This window comes from Colossoma macropomum, unplaced genomic scaffold, assembly GCF_904425465.1.
Source record: "Colossoma macropomum unplaced genomic scaffold, Colossoma_macropomum, whole genome shotgun sequence".
NCBI lineage: Eukaryota > Metazoa > Chordata > Actinopteri > Characiformes > Serrasalmidae > Colossoma > Colossoma macropomum.
This window is the reverse complement of record NW_023495014.1, coordinates 1,104,018-1,123,212: the sequence shown is the minus strand read 5'-3', so window position 1 is coordinate 1,123,212 and position 19,195 is coordinate 1,104,018. Positions and strand designations below refer to the sequence as shown.

At 38.9% G+C, this 19,195-nt stretch overlaps 1 protein-coding gene across 1 annotated transcript in view; it reads left to right on the top strand.

The window, feature by feature from the left end:
• mgat5 (alpha-1,6-mannosylglycoprotein 6-beta-N-acetylglucosaminyltransferase) overlaps nucleotides 1-19,195 on the top strand; it is a 147,029-nt gene that overhangs the window by 87,199 nt on the left and 40,635 nt on the right. The window contains exons 6-9 of the mRNA XM_036561089.1: nucleotides 7,141-7,212; nucleotides 9,324-9,485; nucleotides 15,357-15,526; nucleotides 15,981-16,115. Coding sequence (XP_036416982.1) covers nucleotides 7,141-7,212; nucleotides 9,324-9,485; nucleotides 15,357-15,526; nucleotides 15,981-16,115 — 539 coding nt within the window. The remainder of the gene's footprint in view (nucleotides 1-7,140; nucleotides 7,213-9,323; nucleotides 9,486-15,356; nucleotides 15,527-15,980; nucleotides 16,116-19,195) is intronic.

The following is a 19,195-nucleotide window of genomic DNA, read 5'->3' as shown; positions in this document are numbered from 1 at the left end:
CTTGACTGGCCAGTCACACATGCTGAAGCCCACAGAGCATTTCACTTTGACAAGACCAAAAGCAAAGACCACTTGAAACAAGAAGCTGTAGTCGCTGCATTACAGGTCTGTAATATCAAGTACTGAACATAGCAATTATATTTAATGTGGTTAATTTAGCCAATTATTTTTGATAAGCTGAAATGAGGGGCTCTGATTTCTTTATGGTTCAACCGCTGTAGAAATATGAAAGCTTACATTATAAACTTTTAACTCCACCTAACCCAATTATGTACAGACTGCACTGTATGTCGCAGTATTTCAGTGTGAGGGCCTGTATTCAGTGATTCGGTTACCTCTATAGCTCCCTCCTCTCTTTCTCTCTTGTGCATATTAGGTGTTGCAAGACTGTTCATTTTTACTACTATTGGTCATTCCAAAGAGTAGCCAGCTAGTTGTCATTATCATATTAAAAAACAAAAAGCGTAAGTGTTCGTCTGTGAAATTTGTTAGTAGTATGCGAACATGGGCTGAGACAGCACATTACTGTGGTTTGTGGTGTGAAATGTGCCCTAAAGAAGAGTTTTGTTGTTTTTTGTTATGTTTCAGCTTAAGGCACTCTGCCTACGGAAGTACCCAGACTTTATGATGTAAACTGAGTGCTAAAATCACCACAGCTCTGTGGTTGATACACTGTCCAATGCAAAACAATTGTCTAAATGCCTGTTTATCAAGCTAAATGGTAGTAGCAAACAGTTGCATCTCTACTTGTCAGTAAGCCTTTAAGAGTCACTGAACCAGGGAACTTTCATAATATCCAGTTTTAAAAAGTAATTGTTTTTGAGACCGTAGGTAGTAAACGAGATATCCTCCTGCGTTTGTCGACCAGAGCTCCAAGTTTTTCATTGCACATGTCGTGCTAAACGTTCTGTAATTTTTGTATGTCAGTCAAATGGCCCTTTACAGCGTTCTTACAGTCTTACACATCTTGCAGTGGAACTGGTTTCATTTCGTGTGGTATTTCCACGCTTTGGGCTTTGTGTTTAGACACGCACTTGCTCACCTTCAGTGATTGTCAGATCAGTCCGGGTCATTGATATTCAGTGATCTTGTAGCCTGAAGGATAAACACACTCTATATGCATCTCTTCCACACAAACACATGCTCACAAACACAAACAGACCCCAATGTGAAAAACATGCTTTCGAATGTTTGCACTTGCTGTACATCATTAAAGGAAGCTGCTCAGTGAGGGAAGAGAAAAAAAAAAAAAACGTACAGTAATTATCAGTCCACTGCAATAACTTTGTAAACAAACTGAGCTGTATGGGATCAAACTGACCTTAGCTTATTCAAACTTAATAGACAAAGCTAGTAAGCTTCAGAAGTATGTTCTTTACTAGCAGCTAGGCGATGTATTTAACATCCTGGGTCAAGATATCTGGTAGGAGTGGACGAAATGCACCAGCAAAACAGAAGTGTCACAGACATGGCTGTGAAGTTTTGAGTACAGTGATTTTTTTTAATACAACGTGGCTGAATGAGTTGACAACCAGTCAGCTACTGATTACTGTGCAGCTGATGAAGCTATTATACATTGGCCTCTATAATTATTCTGTTTTAAGATACATACAGTTTTTCAGTGTTCCAGAAGTACTGATGTTGCTTATGCCCCATTTGAGCTGGATTAGTTTTTACCAGAGGAGGGCCGGTAACGTAATCTGTGCATGATTTCACTGGCCGATCCATACTGGATAAATGACCTTTGTAATATTCCTTAATTTCCCCAAATAGTCTGAACAGTAACACTTTGTTACAGCTTTGACAGTTAGCCTTGTTTTCAGGTGGTAAAAAAAAAACAGGTTTGTTATTACATTTTTGTGTCAAGTCATTTTGAGCAGGACAACTCTTACCAAGGGAGCTCCAGGTTTGACCAGCACTTTATTAATCCCAGAAGGAAAGTCATCTATTACAGCAGCAGAAAGTACAGTAAAGAGCAGAACAAGAGCAAAAGTGTTGTTGTACACTAATATATGGTACAGAAATAGAAAAACTGAAGATATATGAGAAATATACTAAAACAACCATAAAATATAACATGCAGTATGAAAATAAATAAGTAAAATCACATAAATATTATGCAGGTGGCAATGCAGTGGTGCATGTCAGGTCCAGTGAATGAACTGAGTGACTATACACTGTAAACGATAACATATGTTAGTGGTTGTATATGCATGGGTGTATAAATAAGTCACAGTGCAATATGCAATATGTATGGATGTATAAACTATATGGCAGTGCATAGTAAAGAGTAGAGATATATAATGTCCAGTTGGTGCTCAGTGAGCCTGTCCTGTCAGTAGCTCAGCAGGATAAACACAAACTTCCAGTTAATGAGATACAGTAGCGTTAGGCTAGTAAAGAGGGCTCGTTTGACTTAGCAGATGTCCCCCAACAGGACAGAAATAGCTCTGCCACTTAGATATTTCATTCCCCTTCTAATTAGCCTATTGTCAGAAATGTTTTGAACTCCTGTTTTGAATTTGAGGATGAAGCAACTGTGTCAAGATCTCCATTTTAGCAGTTATCATGACAATAATATGACAATAATAACATATGATACAGTCCAGCCCTAGAGCCCATACAGTGGCTATAATAATATACAATAATGTCCATGTTGGATTTTAGAGATTTGGTTTTGTTTATTCACACCAAGTAATCATCTTTAATGGAGCTGAACTCTGTGTGTGTGTGTGTGTGTGTGTGTGTGTGTGTGTGTGTGTGTGTGTGTGTGTGTGGAGGATGATGGAATAGATGGACGTAAGTGTTTTTATGTGGTACTGATGGAAAAATATGTTCTCTTTGAATAACACGTAAAGAGAAATGCAGCTGTGCAGCACACGCTCGCGCAGTACTGGTGTCGCGTGACTTTCACTGTCACCATGACGACAGGAATGCATTTCCATACCAACCGTGTCTTCTCTGCTTCTCCCTATGTGCATCTCTCCTTCAGCCTTTCTCACCTCATCTTCCTCTCTCTCTCCCTCCCTCTCTCTGTCTCACTCTCCCTCTCTCTTTCCTCTTTTTCTCTCTTTTTCTCTCACTGTACCTTTCTTTCTCCTCTTTTATCTTTCTGTCTCTCTCTTTCTCTTACACTCTCTGTTCCATTTCCTCTCCCTGCTTCTCTTCCCTCTCTTCTTCTCTCTGTTCCCGCTCTCTTCTTTCTGTACCCCGATCTCTCTCCCTGCTCTCTTCTCTCTTTTCTCTCTCACTGTTCCCTCTATTCTCTCTTTTCTCTCAGTTCCCTCTGTCTCGTACTCCCTTTCTTATGCTTTTTCTCACTTTCTCTCTTTCTCTTTCCTCCCTATTTCTGTTTCCCCCTTCTCTCTACCTCTCTCTCTCTCTTCTCCCTCTTTTCTCTCTCTTCTGTCACTCATACTACTTCTCTCTCGCTACATTTAGCAGAGCTCTTATCTACAGCGACCACTCAGTGAATGTACCCTAGCTGGTACAAATTGAATACCCTTGAGCTAAAATACTGCCTGAAAACAAAAACAAGAGTCAGCGCTGATGCCTAGAAAGAAATGTACACAATAATGAAATAAGACACAGCATAAGTGCAGTACAAGGCTTTTCAGTAATTGCTAGATTAGTGCTTCACAAAGAGATGGTTTTTCAGATGACTGTTGAAGACAACGAGGGACTCACTTGTTTAGGTGACCAGTGGAAGTTCTAGGCCTGGGTGCTAGGACAGAGAACAGTATTGATGCTGGTTTTCAATGTGTCTTAGAACATGGCAGGTCAAGCCAAGCCATACTTACAAAGCTTAAAGGCCTCATGTTGTGGAATGAGTTTTGAGCATTGCCATGCAGTGTAGAGAGGGTCAAGTCCATTTTGGCTTTGCAGGCAAGTATCCTGGTCTTAAATCTGATGCAGGAAGCTACAGGACGCCAGTGAGAACGCAGCAGTGCAGTAACATATGTTATTCTTAGGAAGACTAAAAAGAAGCATTGCTGATGCATTCTGGTTTAGTTCCAAGTGCCTGATGATAGAAAGACTAACCAGTAGAAGAAATGTCAAGATGCAACTCCAAACTAGATTGTCAGAAGGTGGGAAGGAAAGGATTAGTTGAGTGTCATCAGCATAGCAGTGGTTGGAGAAGTCATACATTGTCGAGGATACATCGTCAACAGAGATTGTGAAAAGAAAAGAGAATAGGACCTAGCACGGAGCCTTGCGGGACATCAGTAAAGCATCTAGATGGAGCAGATGTCGAGCCTCTAAACGTTACTTGACAAGAGTGCCCCTTTAGTTAAGAACTGAACCACTTCCATGCAGAGCCAGTGATTCCAAGGTTGGCATGAACGGACAAGATCTTGTGGTTGACCATGCAGAGAGGGTCAAGAAGAATCAGGACTGTTTGTTTCTTTTTCTGACAGTCTCTTCCTTTTTCATTCTATCTGTTTTTTTTCTTTCCTGCTCTTCCCTCTCCCCATCTCTCTGCCTTCCCCCCATCTCTCTTGGTCTGTCATTACTGGTGTGTGTATAATTGATCAAAGTGGAAGTGCTCATTGGCCTCAGTGGATGATCAGAGGTCAGGGAGTCACCGTATGATGAATGGTTGGTAGTAAAGGGGCACATTTAAGTGTTCAGAGAGCAGCCAAATAAATCTCCTGGAACACTCACACCAACTGCCAGACACTGGAAACCACACGCTCTGGCAACTGCACACACACTCCAATCACCCTCATTGACACTGCGTGTGTGTGTGTGTCTTGTGGTCAGCAGTTGTCTGGACATGCTTGAGAGTAAGATAACTGGATTTGGCCGATTTATTTATATGTGTTTAGAGATGAGTCAGTCCTGCTGAACCTCGACTGTAGTGACTGGCAGTTTGAAAAGAACAAGAATAAAAAATGTATGAATCTATAATGGATAGGGAGTCAGTCAGTGGTGTAATGGATGGGTGAACATGTTGAGTTGTTAAATAGTGTAATTTACACACAGCCTTAACATCTACTTTATCAGAAACACCCAGATTTGACACCCTATCCGCTCTCCGTTTCACCCACCATATAGATCCACTGAAGGGGTGTACAATTATAGACTGTAGCAGAGATTGTTTTCATGCTTCATTTGCCACTGTATAGAGGTCCACACTATATTTTTTACAAGGTACAACCCCCAAACTGCGTCCCCGACTTTTCTTCCCCATTATTTTATATTACACTGCTGTTAAAGGGTTTAGACTCAGTGTTTTCAATAATATAAATCCTAACCTGGTTTCAGATAAGTGTGTAAAATAAATTTAGTATGCTAGTCCTATGCAACTTCACAGGTTGTAAAAAAAATTGTAGGAAGCTAAGAATGTTAAATTTAGAAATTTTAGACGTGTCGAGAACGATGTTATTCTAAAATGACTGAGGTAGCCACAGAATATCAATAATAAAGTTTTTGTACATTTAATATGCAGAATACCTCATATTTGAAAAGTGGTTTTTAAATCTTAAGGTTGATAACATGACAAGTAATATTGTGAAAAGATAATTGCAATATAGAATTTACTGTATATAATAAATCCAATCTTAGTAATATTGCAAAAAACAACTAAAAATCCCTTTTGCTGTTCAGTTTGTAAGATTTTAATCTATGCCATTTATGTAAAATAGATCAAATATGTATAGAAAATCACAAAATAATTAATATAACAAGTGGTTCCAGACTTCTGAATGGTGGTGTTTAATGCAGGGTTGCCTAAATGGTTTGTGTTGGTTTTTCGTAGGCAGAGGACAAAACAGACCAGTTTACCAATAAAGATGGTAGATACTATTGATATGTGATTGCTAAGGTATCCCAGATGGTTGCTAGGGTGTTGCAAATGGACTTGTATCAACTTGACATAAGGTGGGTTCATAAAAATTTGCATTCCATTCATTCCGATGGAAAGAAAAAATATCATTTAATAATGATAGTACGAAACCATATGTTCATTCAAAAAGCTGTATACAAGCACATCATTCCTGATCAGAACGATAATTTCGGTGGTTGAAAACTGCGGGACGAGTTAGTAGACAATAAAATATGAACCAAGAAGAAAAATAATATGCCATTGGATAAGAGTAGTGTTGCGCATCAATCACTAATCGATTTTTCAGGTTTGCTAACTACACAGAAGCTTCAACAACTAAATGTAATATCAATTTCAGTTTTTCAGTCTGCAGGGATATTTTTCTGTCACACCTCTTCTGTTCTCTTGATTGCATTTTCTGCTTCTCCAGGTGATCACAAACACATTCAGTGATGTTGCAGTTTGGGCGCCTTGCAGTTTGGGCTCCATCCAGTTTGGTGTTCTAGTGCAAATTGTTTATCTCTTTTTTCAGTTCTGGTTTCTTAATAGCATTGAGTTGTCTTCTCACACTGGAAGCACTTATGGATTTTTTCTGAAGCAGATTTGGGCTTGAATTTAATCCTAGTCTCCCAGTAATGAAAGCTTTAGGTACTGTTTGTCTGAGGATAGCAGTTCTGGTGGTCCACCAGGTCTTGCATTGTTGTTAGGAGTCCCATTTCTTTCTATATATTTTAATCTTTCCCCTTTATTATGCAAGTGGGAAAAATTAATAATATAGTTTCTAATAATGTGGCATCTGAGTATATGTGTGATACACAGTTACATCTTGATAAGCATCACCTTTATTTCTTGCCAATTTCTTGATAAGTGGTATTATAGTTGGTTATGTGGCATCGTGCATTATAGGAGGTATTCTGTGCTGGTTATGGATGGAAGGAAGATCGGTGGTGTTTTGATGGCACACGGGTCAGGCAGAACGCTCTGGGTTGGGGAGTTGGGGTGGAGGGTCGTTGAGTGTACCTGCTGGTTGGATAAATGACAATGTGTGGAGTAATGAAGAGCCTGCAGAGAAAAATGCACAAGCTCAGACAGAGCAGAGACAGAAGGGCAGAGTGAGAAAGAGAGAGAGAGGAGGTGAGGAGCTGTCATTGTGACATGTGTTTTCACACACACACACGCTTATCTGCCTGCTCATCAGGCCTCATCTACACACACAAACACACACTCACTACTCTGAAATGTGCAAACATGGCCACATGCAGCTGTAGGCACATACACATGCATTCTAATTGGATCTTGTTTGGTTGTCACAGGTGGAGAACTGGTGCCCTCGACTACCCTGGAGGACCACGAACATTAACGATGACTTGGAAAAAAAGGGACAGGTAGGCTTGTCACAATCATGACGTTTCAGCTGATGATTATTTGCCATATAAATAACAATAAACAATTTAATTATCTTTTTTCGGTCACTGTATGCAGCTATTAAAGCACATGCCAAAAATCTTGCTTCCTAGCTGTCAATACTTATGCTGCATTTGACTGGAATTTCACACATACTACTAGGAGAAAACAAAGAAAAGCAACTAGGAATTCCTACTCAGAAATTGAGGATGGTGTTCTCAACTCCAAACTTATGCAAAGAACCACCTTCTTACTTTCGATTGAGATTTCCTTTAGTTTAGCATATGGAGGTGGATGATGGAAAACCTGTAGAAGTTGATCAAAACAGTGAGTTATACTGCTCCCCAGTCACCCTCAACACCGTTCCATGAACTCTTCTTTCATTATTAAAGCCCTATATAATTACAGTTTTAACTTTTTTATTACTGTCATTATTTCAAATCATGTCTTTAGTTATTTATTTATTTGCTCAGTCTGCTGATACAGATGTTGATCACTACACTATAAAATCTCACACAATCAGAGATCTGTGCATGTATATTGGGTTTGTTCTAAATGCTGCACTGTGTTATATGAGCATGTAGCTTGCATTAAAGCATTTTGTACTGTCAGACACCCATAACACAGTGATTTTTTTTAGCATGCCAGTGCTGTAAAAAAAAGAGCATTGCTCTTTTGCTTGACGATGGATCAAACTCCATTAGACGATCGTCATGACAATGGACCAATGCTCCATTCAGACAGTTTTTTTATTGCAAGTGTACAATGCATAGATGCTGGCTGCTTTTCCTGTACGTCCGTTTTGGTAGGCTTTTTAAAAGGCAGTGAGCAAATGGTATTTCAGTTGAGGTGACTGTATTGGCTAATAATGCTGGTCAGTGTAATCCAAATACATAGATGACTGGCTTGGCCTGTAACTGCAATGATGCCATGTAGCAGACCAGAGTTTTGTAAAATTAGCCTTGTTTTAAGAATGTGAAAACTCGTGAGATTTATATTTATAGCTGTGAAACTGCAGCAAAGACAACACAGGTAAACCATGAAGCTTAAAACAGAGAGTTCACTGTTTTGAGAAAGGCAATGCATCATTAACGTTGGAGTCATCACTCATGTCACTACTGTTAAATGTAGCTGGCTAGCATGTCACTTACAGTACTTACTTTCATTTAATACTTTTACACTTTGTAGCTCGAACATGGGCAGAAATTACACGATTCTGTGAAATACAAATAAGTATATTGTAGAGAAACATACCACCTTAAATTTCTTTACAATTGAAAATCTGAAAGTTTTCTTTGAGGACTGTTTTGCCATACAACACCATATATGCACCTTTCTGCCATAAATATGTTTTAAACATGGTTTATGCCACAATCTTCGTTGTATCACAGTTTTATTATTGATATTTAAGATCAGCTGTTGAGACAATTATTATATAAAAGTATGATAAACAGAAAAGTTTTACATTCTGCAAAGAAAAATAGTCCCATTAAATGGTCTCTGTGCTGGTAATTGCTGCTAGCTTACAAACTACAAGATGAGTAATATTTGAAGAAATTTTAAAAATGTGGTCAAGCTTTCATAGAATGCTTATCAGCCAGTCATGTTTCAAAGTACTGTAGTGAATATAGGCTAAGCAGTTTTGTTTATAGATAAACTATTTAATATGTGTAAATATTTGTGGCGATCTTAGTGTGAGTACTCTCTTGGGAATCATTCCAGACTCCACACATTCCCAAGATAGTGCTGACGATAAGATGAAACCACCAAGGGCCAAAAGATTTCTAATATGTGCTTTTAATAAAAATAATTTGTTAAAAAAAAAAAATTGCATTGTGAAATCTGCTCTGCTCAAAGTATTAGCAAATAAGGCCATACCAGGCCAGAGTGCTGCAGAGATTAGTGTTTACCCTCATCTTACACTCTGAATTCAGTTCATGAAGACCTTGTTAATTAGTTGATGAGCTAAATCAGCTGTGTTTAATGAGGTAGTCTGCAGGGTTTTTGGCCCACAAGGACTGGAGCCTGACACGTGCTCTAGACAGTCAGCATAGACACTGATGTTTGTTTTTTTTGCCTGGTTTTGGTCCAGTCTGATATCCGAACCAGCTTAGATGAGCTGTATCGAGTGATGTCTCGGCGGGAAGAGTTCCGCTGGATGATGTTGAGGATAAAGCGGATGGAGGAGCCGTGGGTCAGCGCCATTCGCTCGCTGTCCACTAAGCAGGACCTGCAGAACCGCAAGCGGAAAAAGGTACTGAATAATCTTGTATTCTCTTGAGATTAAGGCTGTATCTAGCATTTGTGTAATTGATAAATCTATTGACTATTATTTGATTAATCAACTAATCAACTATAATAACTATTATATTTAAGTTGATTACACACCCTTTGCTGAGGATTAAAGTAGAGTGAGAGGGCAGACACTGATATACAGGGTGAGTAAAAATTGAGGAACCAGCTAAATATCTGGAAGATGCTTAATAGTTTGATTAGTGGGTTACATATGTCACAAGTACATAACTTACGTATGTAAAGCGTTTTACAGGTATGTAGATTGTTCCTGGCTTTTGACGTGCCCTGCAGAATATGTGTGCCAACAACAACAACTAATAATTAACACCTTGCTTTGGCCAAGACTGTATAGCCCATATACTGTTACTTGGGTGTTGTTTTTTTGCTTTGCTTAGTTTTGGTAGCTGGTGTAGGCCCAGATATTTAATACCACCAATATATTGTGCACTCATAGTCAGGGCCAGATTAGTGCTCCAGCTTAATGTCCATCTGCTCATCTTTGAGTAGATAGTATGAAGTCAAGCTCAACTCCACAAGTGTTTCTGACAGTCCTTCCACTGTGAGAAGACAACTCAGCAATTTGAGTATGAAAATCTGTAGCTGGGAAGAAGCTGTTACAGATGAAAGTAGACAATAAAGAAGATTTGCAAGTCAAGCAAACAAGCTGCAAAGTGTTCTCATCCCAGTGTCCAGACCTTAACATAGTTGAATGTGTTGGGAATTACTTGGATCTTGAAAAGCAGAAAATGCGCTGAACTTTGGAGGTGTTGAAAAATATCCCTGCAGATTTCTTTGAAACACTGAAAGCGAGTCTCCCGAAAAGAACAGAAGCTGTAATAAAGGCAAAAAGTGGACACATCAAATACTGAAAGTATTAATAATAATAATAATAATAATAATAATACATTATACTTATATAGCGCTTTTCAAGAACTCAAAGACGCTTACAGGTTTTTCGAAATACAGAACAGTAAAGACAAACATGAGAACATGAAGCACAGTCATAACATCACAAGCAAAACATAGCAGGACTTGGCAAAGGGCTGGTTTAGGATTGAGAACAGTTATAAGCAATAGAAAAGAGGTAGGTTTTAAGTTTAGATTTAAAAGTGGAGACAGAGTTGGCCTGTTGAATATGTGAGGGAAGAGAGTTCCAGAGTCGGGGAGCCAGCCTAGAGAAAGCACGATCACCGTACCCATGTAGTTTGGAAGGTGAGACAGTGAGTAAACCAGCAGAGGAAGACCTGAGAGTGCGAGTTGGTTTGTAGGGAATAAGTAGATCAGAGAGGTAAGAAGGAGCAAGGTTATGTAGAGCTTTGTGTGTGAGGAGAAGAATTTTGAATTGTATGTGGTATTTTACAGGAAGCCAGTGGAGATGTTGCAGGATGGGTGTAATATGCTGATGTGCACGGGTGCGGGTGAGAAGGCAAGCAGCAGAGTTCTGTACCATCTGGAGTTTGCATAAATTTTTCTTTTGTCCAAAAACCATGCCAGTTTCAACCATTTTTGGTGGCTGAAATTTTGGTGCGTCCCCAGTGATTACAATACCCAGTACCAGAAATTAGATTATAATCTGGCTATGCCCTTAGAGACATGTGGTTTCTTCTTCATAGTGAAACAAAACAATATAATTTACATTTGAACCATAAATACAGGACAATTTATAAAAACATGGAAAAAGGTGTAAAATTCCAAGGTAAAACAGATGTGCAGTTATTGTTGGCTGATATCAAGAGTTTTTTGTTTTTTTTTTTAGTATTAGTTCATCAGTTGTCAATATATTGCTGCAGACTTACTGTATTAGGTGTGCTAGGTATGTTATTGTGAGAAGAACACGGAAAGCCCATTGTGCTGCGTACCTGCCACCTTTTAATAATGCACGCTGTGTTTCTGCTCTGCTCCAGCTGAATAATTCACACACGCGTCGTGCTGAGAGACACACAAACACACACACACCATCCAGGACACTCTCTCCCTGGAGAGTTTACGCGAGACTCTTCTCTTTCACCTGCAGCCAACAGCCGTGGCAACAGACCAAACACACACACACACACTTTCTCTCCCAGGAAAAACACAAGACATTGCCTAATTTCCTGCCTGAAAAAGTCCCACTTAAAATGTTACCGAAGTGTTGTTTACCAGAATTCTCTGAGATCAGTTCTTAAATGACACATTGTGCTTGTTTGTGTGTGTGTGATTTGTGTGTGTGTGTGTGATGTGTGTGTGATGTGTGTGTGTGTGTGTGTGTGTGTGTGTGCGCACAGTACTGTGCAGTTTGTTCTTTTTTTAAGGGGATATTCAAGGATCTAGAGAAAATGGCTCCCCTGGCATTCATGCAAGACCTAGTAGACCCCTAAAACTGTTACTAGGGCTGTCTCAGTGATGAAACTTTAGCTGACGATTGTCATATAAATAATTTTGCTTAACAGTTTGTCTTTTCTTGTTCAGTGTAGGTAACTATTAAAATACAGGCCTCAAGTGGCCTAAAGTGGCTATATTTACATACTAATGATACACTACACTGTTGTGTGCACTTACTCATACACAAATATCTGCAGTTACTCAGAATTGTTTTCCTCAAAAGAGAAAATATAAGAAAATAAAACACTCAGCTAGCAGACATGCTTAAAACCGATACAGTTGGCTACGTAGCTATCAAATAAACAAACAATATTTGTGCTGCATGCTAGAAGTTAGAATATTTTTGTTTATGTAAGCCCCATAACATCTCAAGGAATGCATTTACTGCTCTCTTTTGTTTACATTTATTTACCTCAACCCAACAAACCCAATTCACATTCTGGTCATGATATGTATATAATATGACTGTGAAATCATACAACTGTGGAAAATGATTGCAGTCAGCTTAAAAATTGCACCAATCTCAAATAATTGCAGTAAAGCAATTATGTAATAGTTGTGACAGTCCTGAACCTTTGAATAAACAGTAAATCCTCCTTTTATCTTTGAGTAGATAGTATGAAGTCAAGCTCAACTCAGATCTGAAAAAATCCACAGGTGTTTCTGTCAATCCTTCAACTGTGAGAAGACATCTCAGCAATTTGAGTATGAAAATCAGTAGCTGGGAAGAAGCTGTTACAGATGAAAGTAGACAATAAAGAAGATTTGCAAGTCAAGCAAACAAGCTGCAAAGTGTTCTCATCCCAGTGTCCAGACCTTAACATAGTTGAATGTGTTGGGAATTACTTGGATCTTGAGAAGCAGAAAGTGCACTGAACTTTGGAGGTGTTGAAAAATATCCCTGCATATTTCTTTGAAACAAGGAAAGCGAGTCTCCCGAAAAGAACAGAAGCTGTAATAAAGGCAAAAAGTGGACACATCAAATACTGAAAGTATTAATAATAATAATAATAATAATAATAATAATAATAATACATTATACTTATATAGCGCTTTTCAAGAACTCAAAGACGCTTACAGGTTTTTCGAAATACAGAACAGTAAAGACAAACATGAGAACATGAAGCACAGTCATAACATCACAAGCAAAACATAGCAGGACTTGGCAAAGGGCTGGTTTAGGTTTGACAGAGTTGGCCTGTTGAATATGTGAGGGAAGAGAGTTCCAGAGTCGGGGAGCCAGCCTAGAGAAAGCACGATCACCGTACCCATGTAGTTTGGAAGGTGGGACAGTGAGTAAACCAGCAGAGGAAGACCTGAGAGTGTGAGTTGGTTTGTAGGGAATAAGTAGATCAGAGACGTAAGAAGGAGCAAGGTTATGTAGAGCTTTGTGTGTGAGGAGAAGAATTTTGAATTGTATGTGGTATTTTACAGGAAGCCAGTGGAGATGTTGCAGGATGGGTGTAATATGCTGATGTGCACGGGTGCGGGTGAGAAGGCGAGCAGCAGAGTTCTGTACCATCTGGAGTTTGCATAAAAGGGAGGTGTTAATACCAGCAAGTAGAGAGTTACAATAGTCCAGGCGACTAGAAATGAATGTATGAATAAGGGTTTCTGCAGCAGACAGAGAGGATCGAATTTTTGCAATGTTACGGAGATGGAAAAAAGAAGTTTTAACTACAGAGTTGATGTGTGCACTGAATGAGAGAGCTGAGTCAAAGAGAACGCCCAGATTTCGCACCAGAGGGGAAGGGGACAGAGTTCCATTGTCGATGGAAAGAGAGAAAGGAGAAGTTTTAGAGAGAGTTGATTTGGATCCTATTAGAATAAGTTCTGTTTTGTCACTAACATGAGAAAGTTGTGCTTCATCCATGTTTTAATTTCTGTTATGCAGTTTTCAAGCTGGGTGAGGGGTGGATTTTTTAATAGATTGAGTGCTAATGTAAATCTGTATTAGTAGTGTATGTATGCGCACAAGATCAAGAAACACAAAACAGTGAACAGTGAAAGCATTTCCAAGACCATAACTATTGACCATTTCCATGGTCAGTCCAAACCACAGATTCACCATAGAGCATTACAATAGCTTTGTAACCCAGTGTGTCCATGGAGATGATTGCCATAACATGAATGTAACACCCTGACCCTGACGAGCTCTTTGTTCTCTCCTTTTAAGCCCCTCACAATGGACACCTGATATTAATCCAATACCCACAGCTATTAGCTGAAAACGATACATGCACTAGCTTAGACAAACCTAGTGCAGTCTACTTATCATATACAGTATCTTATGGGAAAGGTCAAGGTTGTTGGAGATACCAGTGAAATAAAAATTGCTACAGTGCATTGGCCGTCACTGTACATAAAGACAACCCAAATATGAGGCTTTACGACTTGCAGTTATCGTCTATAAAATTTCAGAGTAGATTAATAGGACAGGTAATAAAGGATGTCTTTCCACAAGCTGCCTTCTGAAAATACAGCTACATATACACACATTTATTATGTTTTATAAGTAGCGGTCAAAAGTTTGGACTCCTAGAAAGACACTCATTTTTTCAAGACAGTTTCAAGAATATGAGCATAAGCTCTTAAATCAAAATGTCAAAAGTTTTATTCAGTCAGGTGTGTCCAAATTTTTCACTGGTTCTGTAGGATAATGCTGGAATCTGTGAAGTAAGTTCATGGGGTAAAGTTTCAAAGTCAAACTTGCTTGAAAGGCATTTTGTTTAGACCTTTTCTTATAAACCACAATAAGATGCCTTCATTTTGATTTCATACTTTTTCCCCTTGCCATGTTTCAGTTTGCTTCACCAAACAAAATACTGTAGTTCCGGTGTAAGCTGTAACAAAATGAAGGCAGCAATAAATGGAATTTTTAAATCCAGATGAATGGACATTAGGCTACATTTCTGGGAGAAACACTTTCTTCTTTTTTTGTATGTTTTTTTTCTTCCACTTTTTAGTGTGTTCACTCTTTATTACAGCTTCCATTCTTTTCATGAGACTTGCTTTGAGTGCTTAGAAGAAATGTACAGTGATATTTTTTCACACTTCCAAACTTACGTCTTAGAAGTTGGTTGCATTTTCTGCCTCTCACGAATCAAATAATCCGAAACACATTCAGTGATGTTGAGGTCTGTCCAGTTTTGGTGTTCTAGTGCAAATTTTCTATTTTTTCTTCTCAGTAACAACTTCTTGCTACACACCCTTTCAGACCCGCAGCATTGAGTTGTCATGGTTATAAGGAGTTCCATTTATTTGCACGTTTTAATCTTTTTTTGAACTCCAGCCTACACTTTCCCCTTCCTTGTGCAAGGTGGACTGTCATCTGTTGAATCTCCTCTGAAATATCTCCTGAAAAATTAAAGTTGTACTTTTCTTTTTAAATGGAAATTAAATAAATGGTACTCTGTGACTTCTGTACAGTAATTATGTAAATGTATGTATATTTGAACTTGTTCTCTAGATCCTGGTTCATCTGGGGCTGCTAACGAAGGAGTCTGGCTTTAAGATAGCAGAGAATGCATTCAGCGGGGGTCCACTGGGGGAGCTGGTGCAGTGGAGTGACCTCATCACCACCCTGTACCTGCTGGGTCACGACATCCGCATCTCAGCCTCCATTGCTGAGCTAAAAGAGTGAGTATACACACACACACACACACACACACACACACACACATACACACTCCTCACCATACAAATACATTTACTGGGACATGGTAGCTTTGCTTTAGTCACTGGGCTTAAAGAGTGAATAGAACACATGTACACACTCATAAAGACCTTATACCTACTGCAACACGATGTTTACATTTCAGCTTCAGTGACTGAACTGAAAGACTCAGTGTACACACAGATAAAGGCAGATTATTGGCTGCAATGTTGACAAAAAGCCTCTCTTATAAATGACAATGTGATGCAATATTAATGTACGTTTAATCCAGCTCTATTAAGCTGGAAATGTTTTTTCATAAACCTTTATGTCTGTTTTTTTCTGTCCTCTATCTGTTCTCTCCATTTTCTGTTTTCTCTCCCTCACTGTTTTTTTGTACTTGTATTCCTCACTCTCACCCCTGTCCTCTTTCTGCAGAATCATGCGGAAAGTGATGGGGAATAAGTCCAGCTGTCCCACGCAGGGTGATAAAGTGGTGGAGCTCATCTACATAGACATTGTGGGCCTGTCTCAGTTTAAGAAGACTCTCGGGCCCTCCTGGGTGCATTACCAGTAAGTAAAAATCACTTACAGCTGAGCCAAGGGATATAAAGGAGGAGGAGATGGGTAGACTGGTCGAAAAACAAAACCAGCTCAACATGGCATATGTTTACAGGGAAAGTCCCACGCTTCAATAAAAAGAGCCAACGGGATTACAAACTCTTAAAACTACTTTCACCAGATTTTACCAGTAATTTCAAAAATCTGAAATGTTAATGTGGCTTTCAGCTTAGCATTTATTGTTCTCTCCCCATAAGAGCCTGATCTTGTATGGCTGGAAGTGACTGCCCAGAGCTGTTGCCAAGATTACTGCAGAGTGAATAGACTTACCTAAAGGATGCACAGGTCATCCCGCCTGAGTTAGTCTCCATGGAAAGATAACTCCCGGCACATACATTGACAAAGAAACATCTGTACACAAAAAGAATGAATTCCCCCGGGACTCATCAACCCTATGTACACTTGGTATTAACATCACCTTGGTGCAGTCATGGTGATTGGATCACCATTCTTGGTTAAATTACATGTTTTGTTGATTTTATTCGGAGATAATTACTTTATATTTTATAAAAAACACATCCTCTGCAAAGAACACACACACATATATATATATATATATACACACGTGTGTGTGTGCCAAAGTTTGTCCCAAACATTATGGAGAGCACTGCAGATGTTAAATGTCTTTCTTTTCTATTTTTCAGTTTTTGTGGTGGTAAGTGTGCAAGTAACTATGTGCTTGTATCCTTTGAAAATTGTTGACCAGTAAACAAACATCCACATGTAATTTGGTGCACTTTAGCTGTCACAGTATAAAAGCAAGCAAAATGAAACAAAAAAACATTGTCGCAAGTGCAGTGACTTCAGCTAACAATCTAGGTGCAAACACAGCCATAGATGCTGGTTTCGGTGTACATGCCCTTGACCGTCGCGTTCAGTTTTAGAAAACCTCAGTGGTGGGACTGCCACTTTGTTGTTGTGAAATCCCCGAACAATGCTTTAAGCCTCTAAAGCAGCAGTATGAGAGAAGCACTGAGCTGCTCCCATGCTTTCACTGGGAACAGGTGGGATTAGACTGCAGATGTGCTGGTGTGCTGGAGGGAAAAAGATGTGTGTGTGTGTATTTGTCATTGGTTTGACCTAGTGTCAGTGCTTTCTCTGGTTTTGTGGCAGCTACTAAAGAGAATCAGCGTTGACTGAACAAAGCCTACTGAAATTAGCCTACATTTGAGTCTCTTTTGCTGACTTTCTCTTCTCAGATCAGCCTCTCTTATTCTTTTCCCTTTTCTGTTTTTCTTCTTGTGTCTTTCTTATTTCACTTTCTGTTGTTCTCTGCTTTTTCCACCTTTTTTCTGCTATTTTCATTTTTAAAGTCATCATTTGTCAACATGTATTTTCCTTCTGCACTGTGTCATCTCTGAGCTAGCTGAGCCTTTTCTCATGATGTTAGTTGGGACATATTTGATAATATTGTTTCTTCACACCCTCTGGTGCAAAATCAAAAATCAGAAGATGTTCAGAAGATGTCTTCGTTTTTATGAAAGATTACTTAAAGCTGCTCTACGTACATTTTGGGAATTTGGAGGCCTCTTTGGTGGAGATGTGTAATTGCAAGCAGTGTGCGTAAGAATATTTTGTAAGGTCGGCTCTGCTTGAGACCCTTTTTCTGAACAGATAAATCTGATGTTTGTGAGCATGTTGAAAGAGTAATCAAAGAGAATGCAGTCAGTAACTTGGAGAACAACATGTCTTCTGAAGACATAAGTGAATTATCTACCATTGTCATCATATCTTTACCTAAACATCGAGCCAGACCTTCTTTTTGAGCCTGTGTGTGACTTTAATACAAGATATATGACATGGTCCGGAAAACTCCCACAAAATCCAACCCATCGTAGTGGCCTTTTAACTTACTATTTTTACTGACTCAGTAATGCTGCTTCTTTAAATTTTAACATAAAATCTTACATATTGCAATTTTAATATGACCCAGGAACATGATCTAACAAGGTAAAAAAAGGTCCGTTTAATTTCAGATCACCTACTTCAGAGTAGCATGTTTCAGTTTTGAAAGCAAAGTGACCTGAGTTTCCAAGTGCAGCAGTACTTTATCACCACATTAACCACAGGGTTCTTAGAAACTTGCTTCATTCTGCTCAGGAACACAACATAAAACCACCAAGACAAATACAAGGAAGTTTGTAGGTATGCAGTTAGCTGGCTGTCTAACTAATATTAGATAAATAGCTCCTGTGTTTTTTTTTTTTTTTTTTTACAACTATTTCACCATGCTTTGTTCTTTTAGAACATCAAGCACAGTAGCTCTTCATTAAACCTTTAATTGGTTTAATATGTTATTTGCCATGTTATGCAGTATTCTGTAGCTCAGCATTGCATCCCTCATCCTCTTTGATTCAACATAGTTCTAGATTTTATACCGTTTTCATTCATTCCATACTGTTTTCATTCATTCAGTGTTCATTTAATGTCACTACAACACCCAGCATGCATTACTGAAATACACCATACATCATACAACCATTGGGTGTCTGTGTGGTGTCAACCAGTGCTAGCCTAACCACTTTCCAGGTGTAGGTATTCCTGGATTTAGGTGTAGGTATGGGCTAATGAATACAACCAGGCTAGCATTAGTGTAACGCTTACCTCAGTCATCAAACAAAATTCTAAAGTAAACGTTGACTCTGTTTATTCAGCACAAAACGGAAACAATCAGAAACAAACTTATTACCCTTTCAGCCAGAAAGAAAACTGAAGATCTATAGATTGACAAGTAGCTACCTTGCCAGTGACTTATTCTGTCATTTAAGTAATCCATCCTCTCCAGTCTAATGGTAATTTGAAGAGAACTACTACAGTTATGCTGCTGTAATAAAAAAAAATCAGCTGCTTAGCTGTAGTGTTATGTGCCTTCCTTGTGTATCAACAAACTGACAAAAAAAAAGACATTTTACAACAAAAATCGACCCTGCAGCAATTGTAGGTTCCTCCCACCTTCAAGATACATCGAAAGGGAGTTTTCCTAGTCTTTAAACTGGAAAGTCTCACTCTAGAGACTACTACAGCACCGCTGT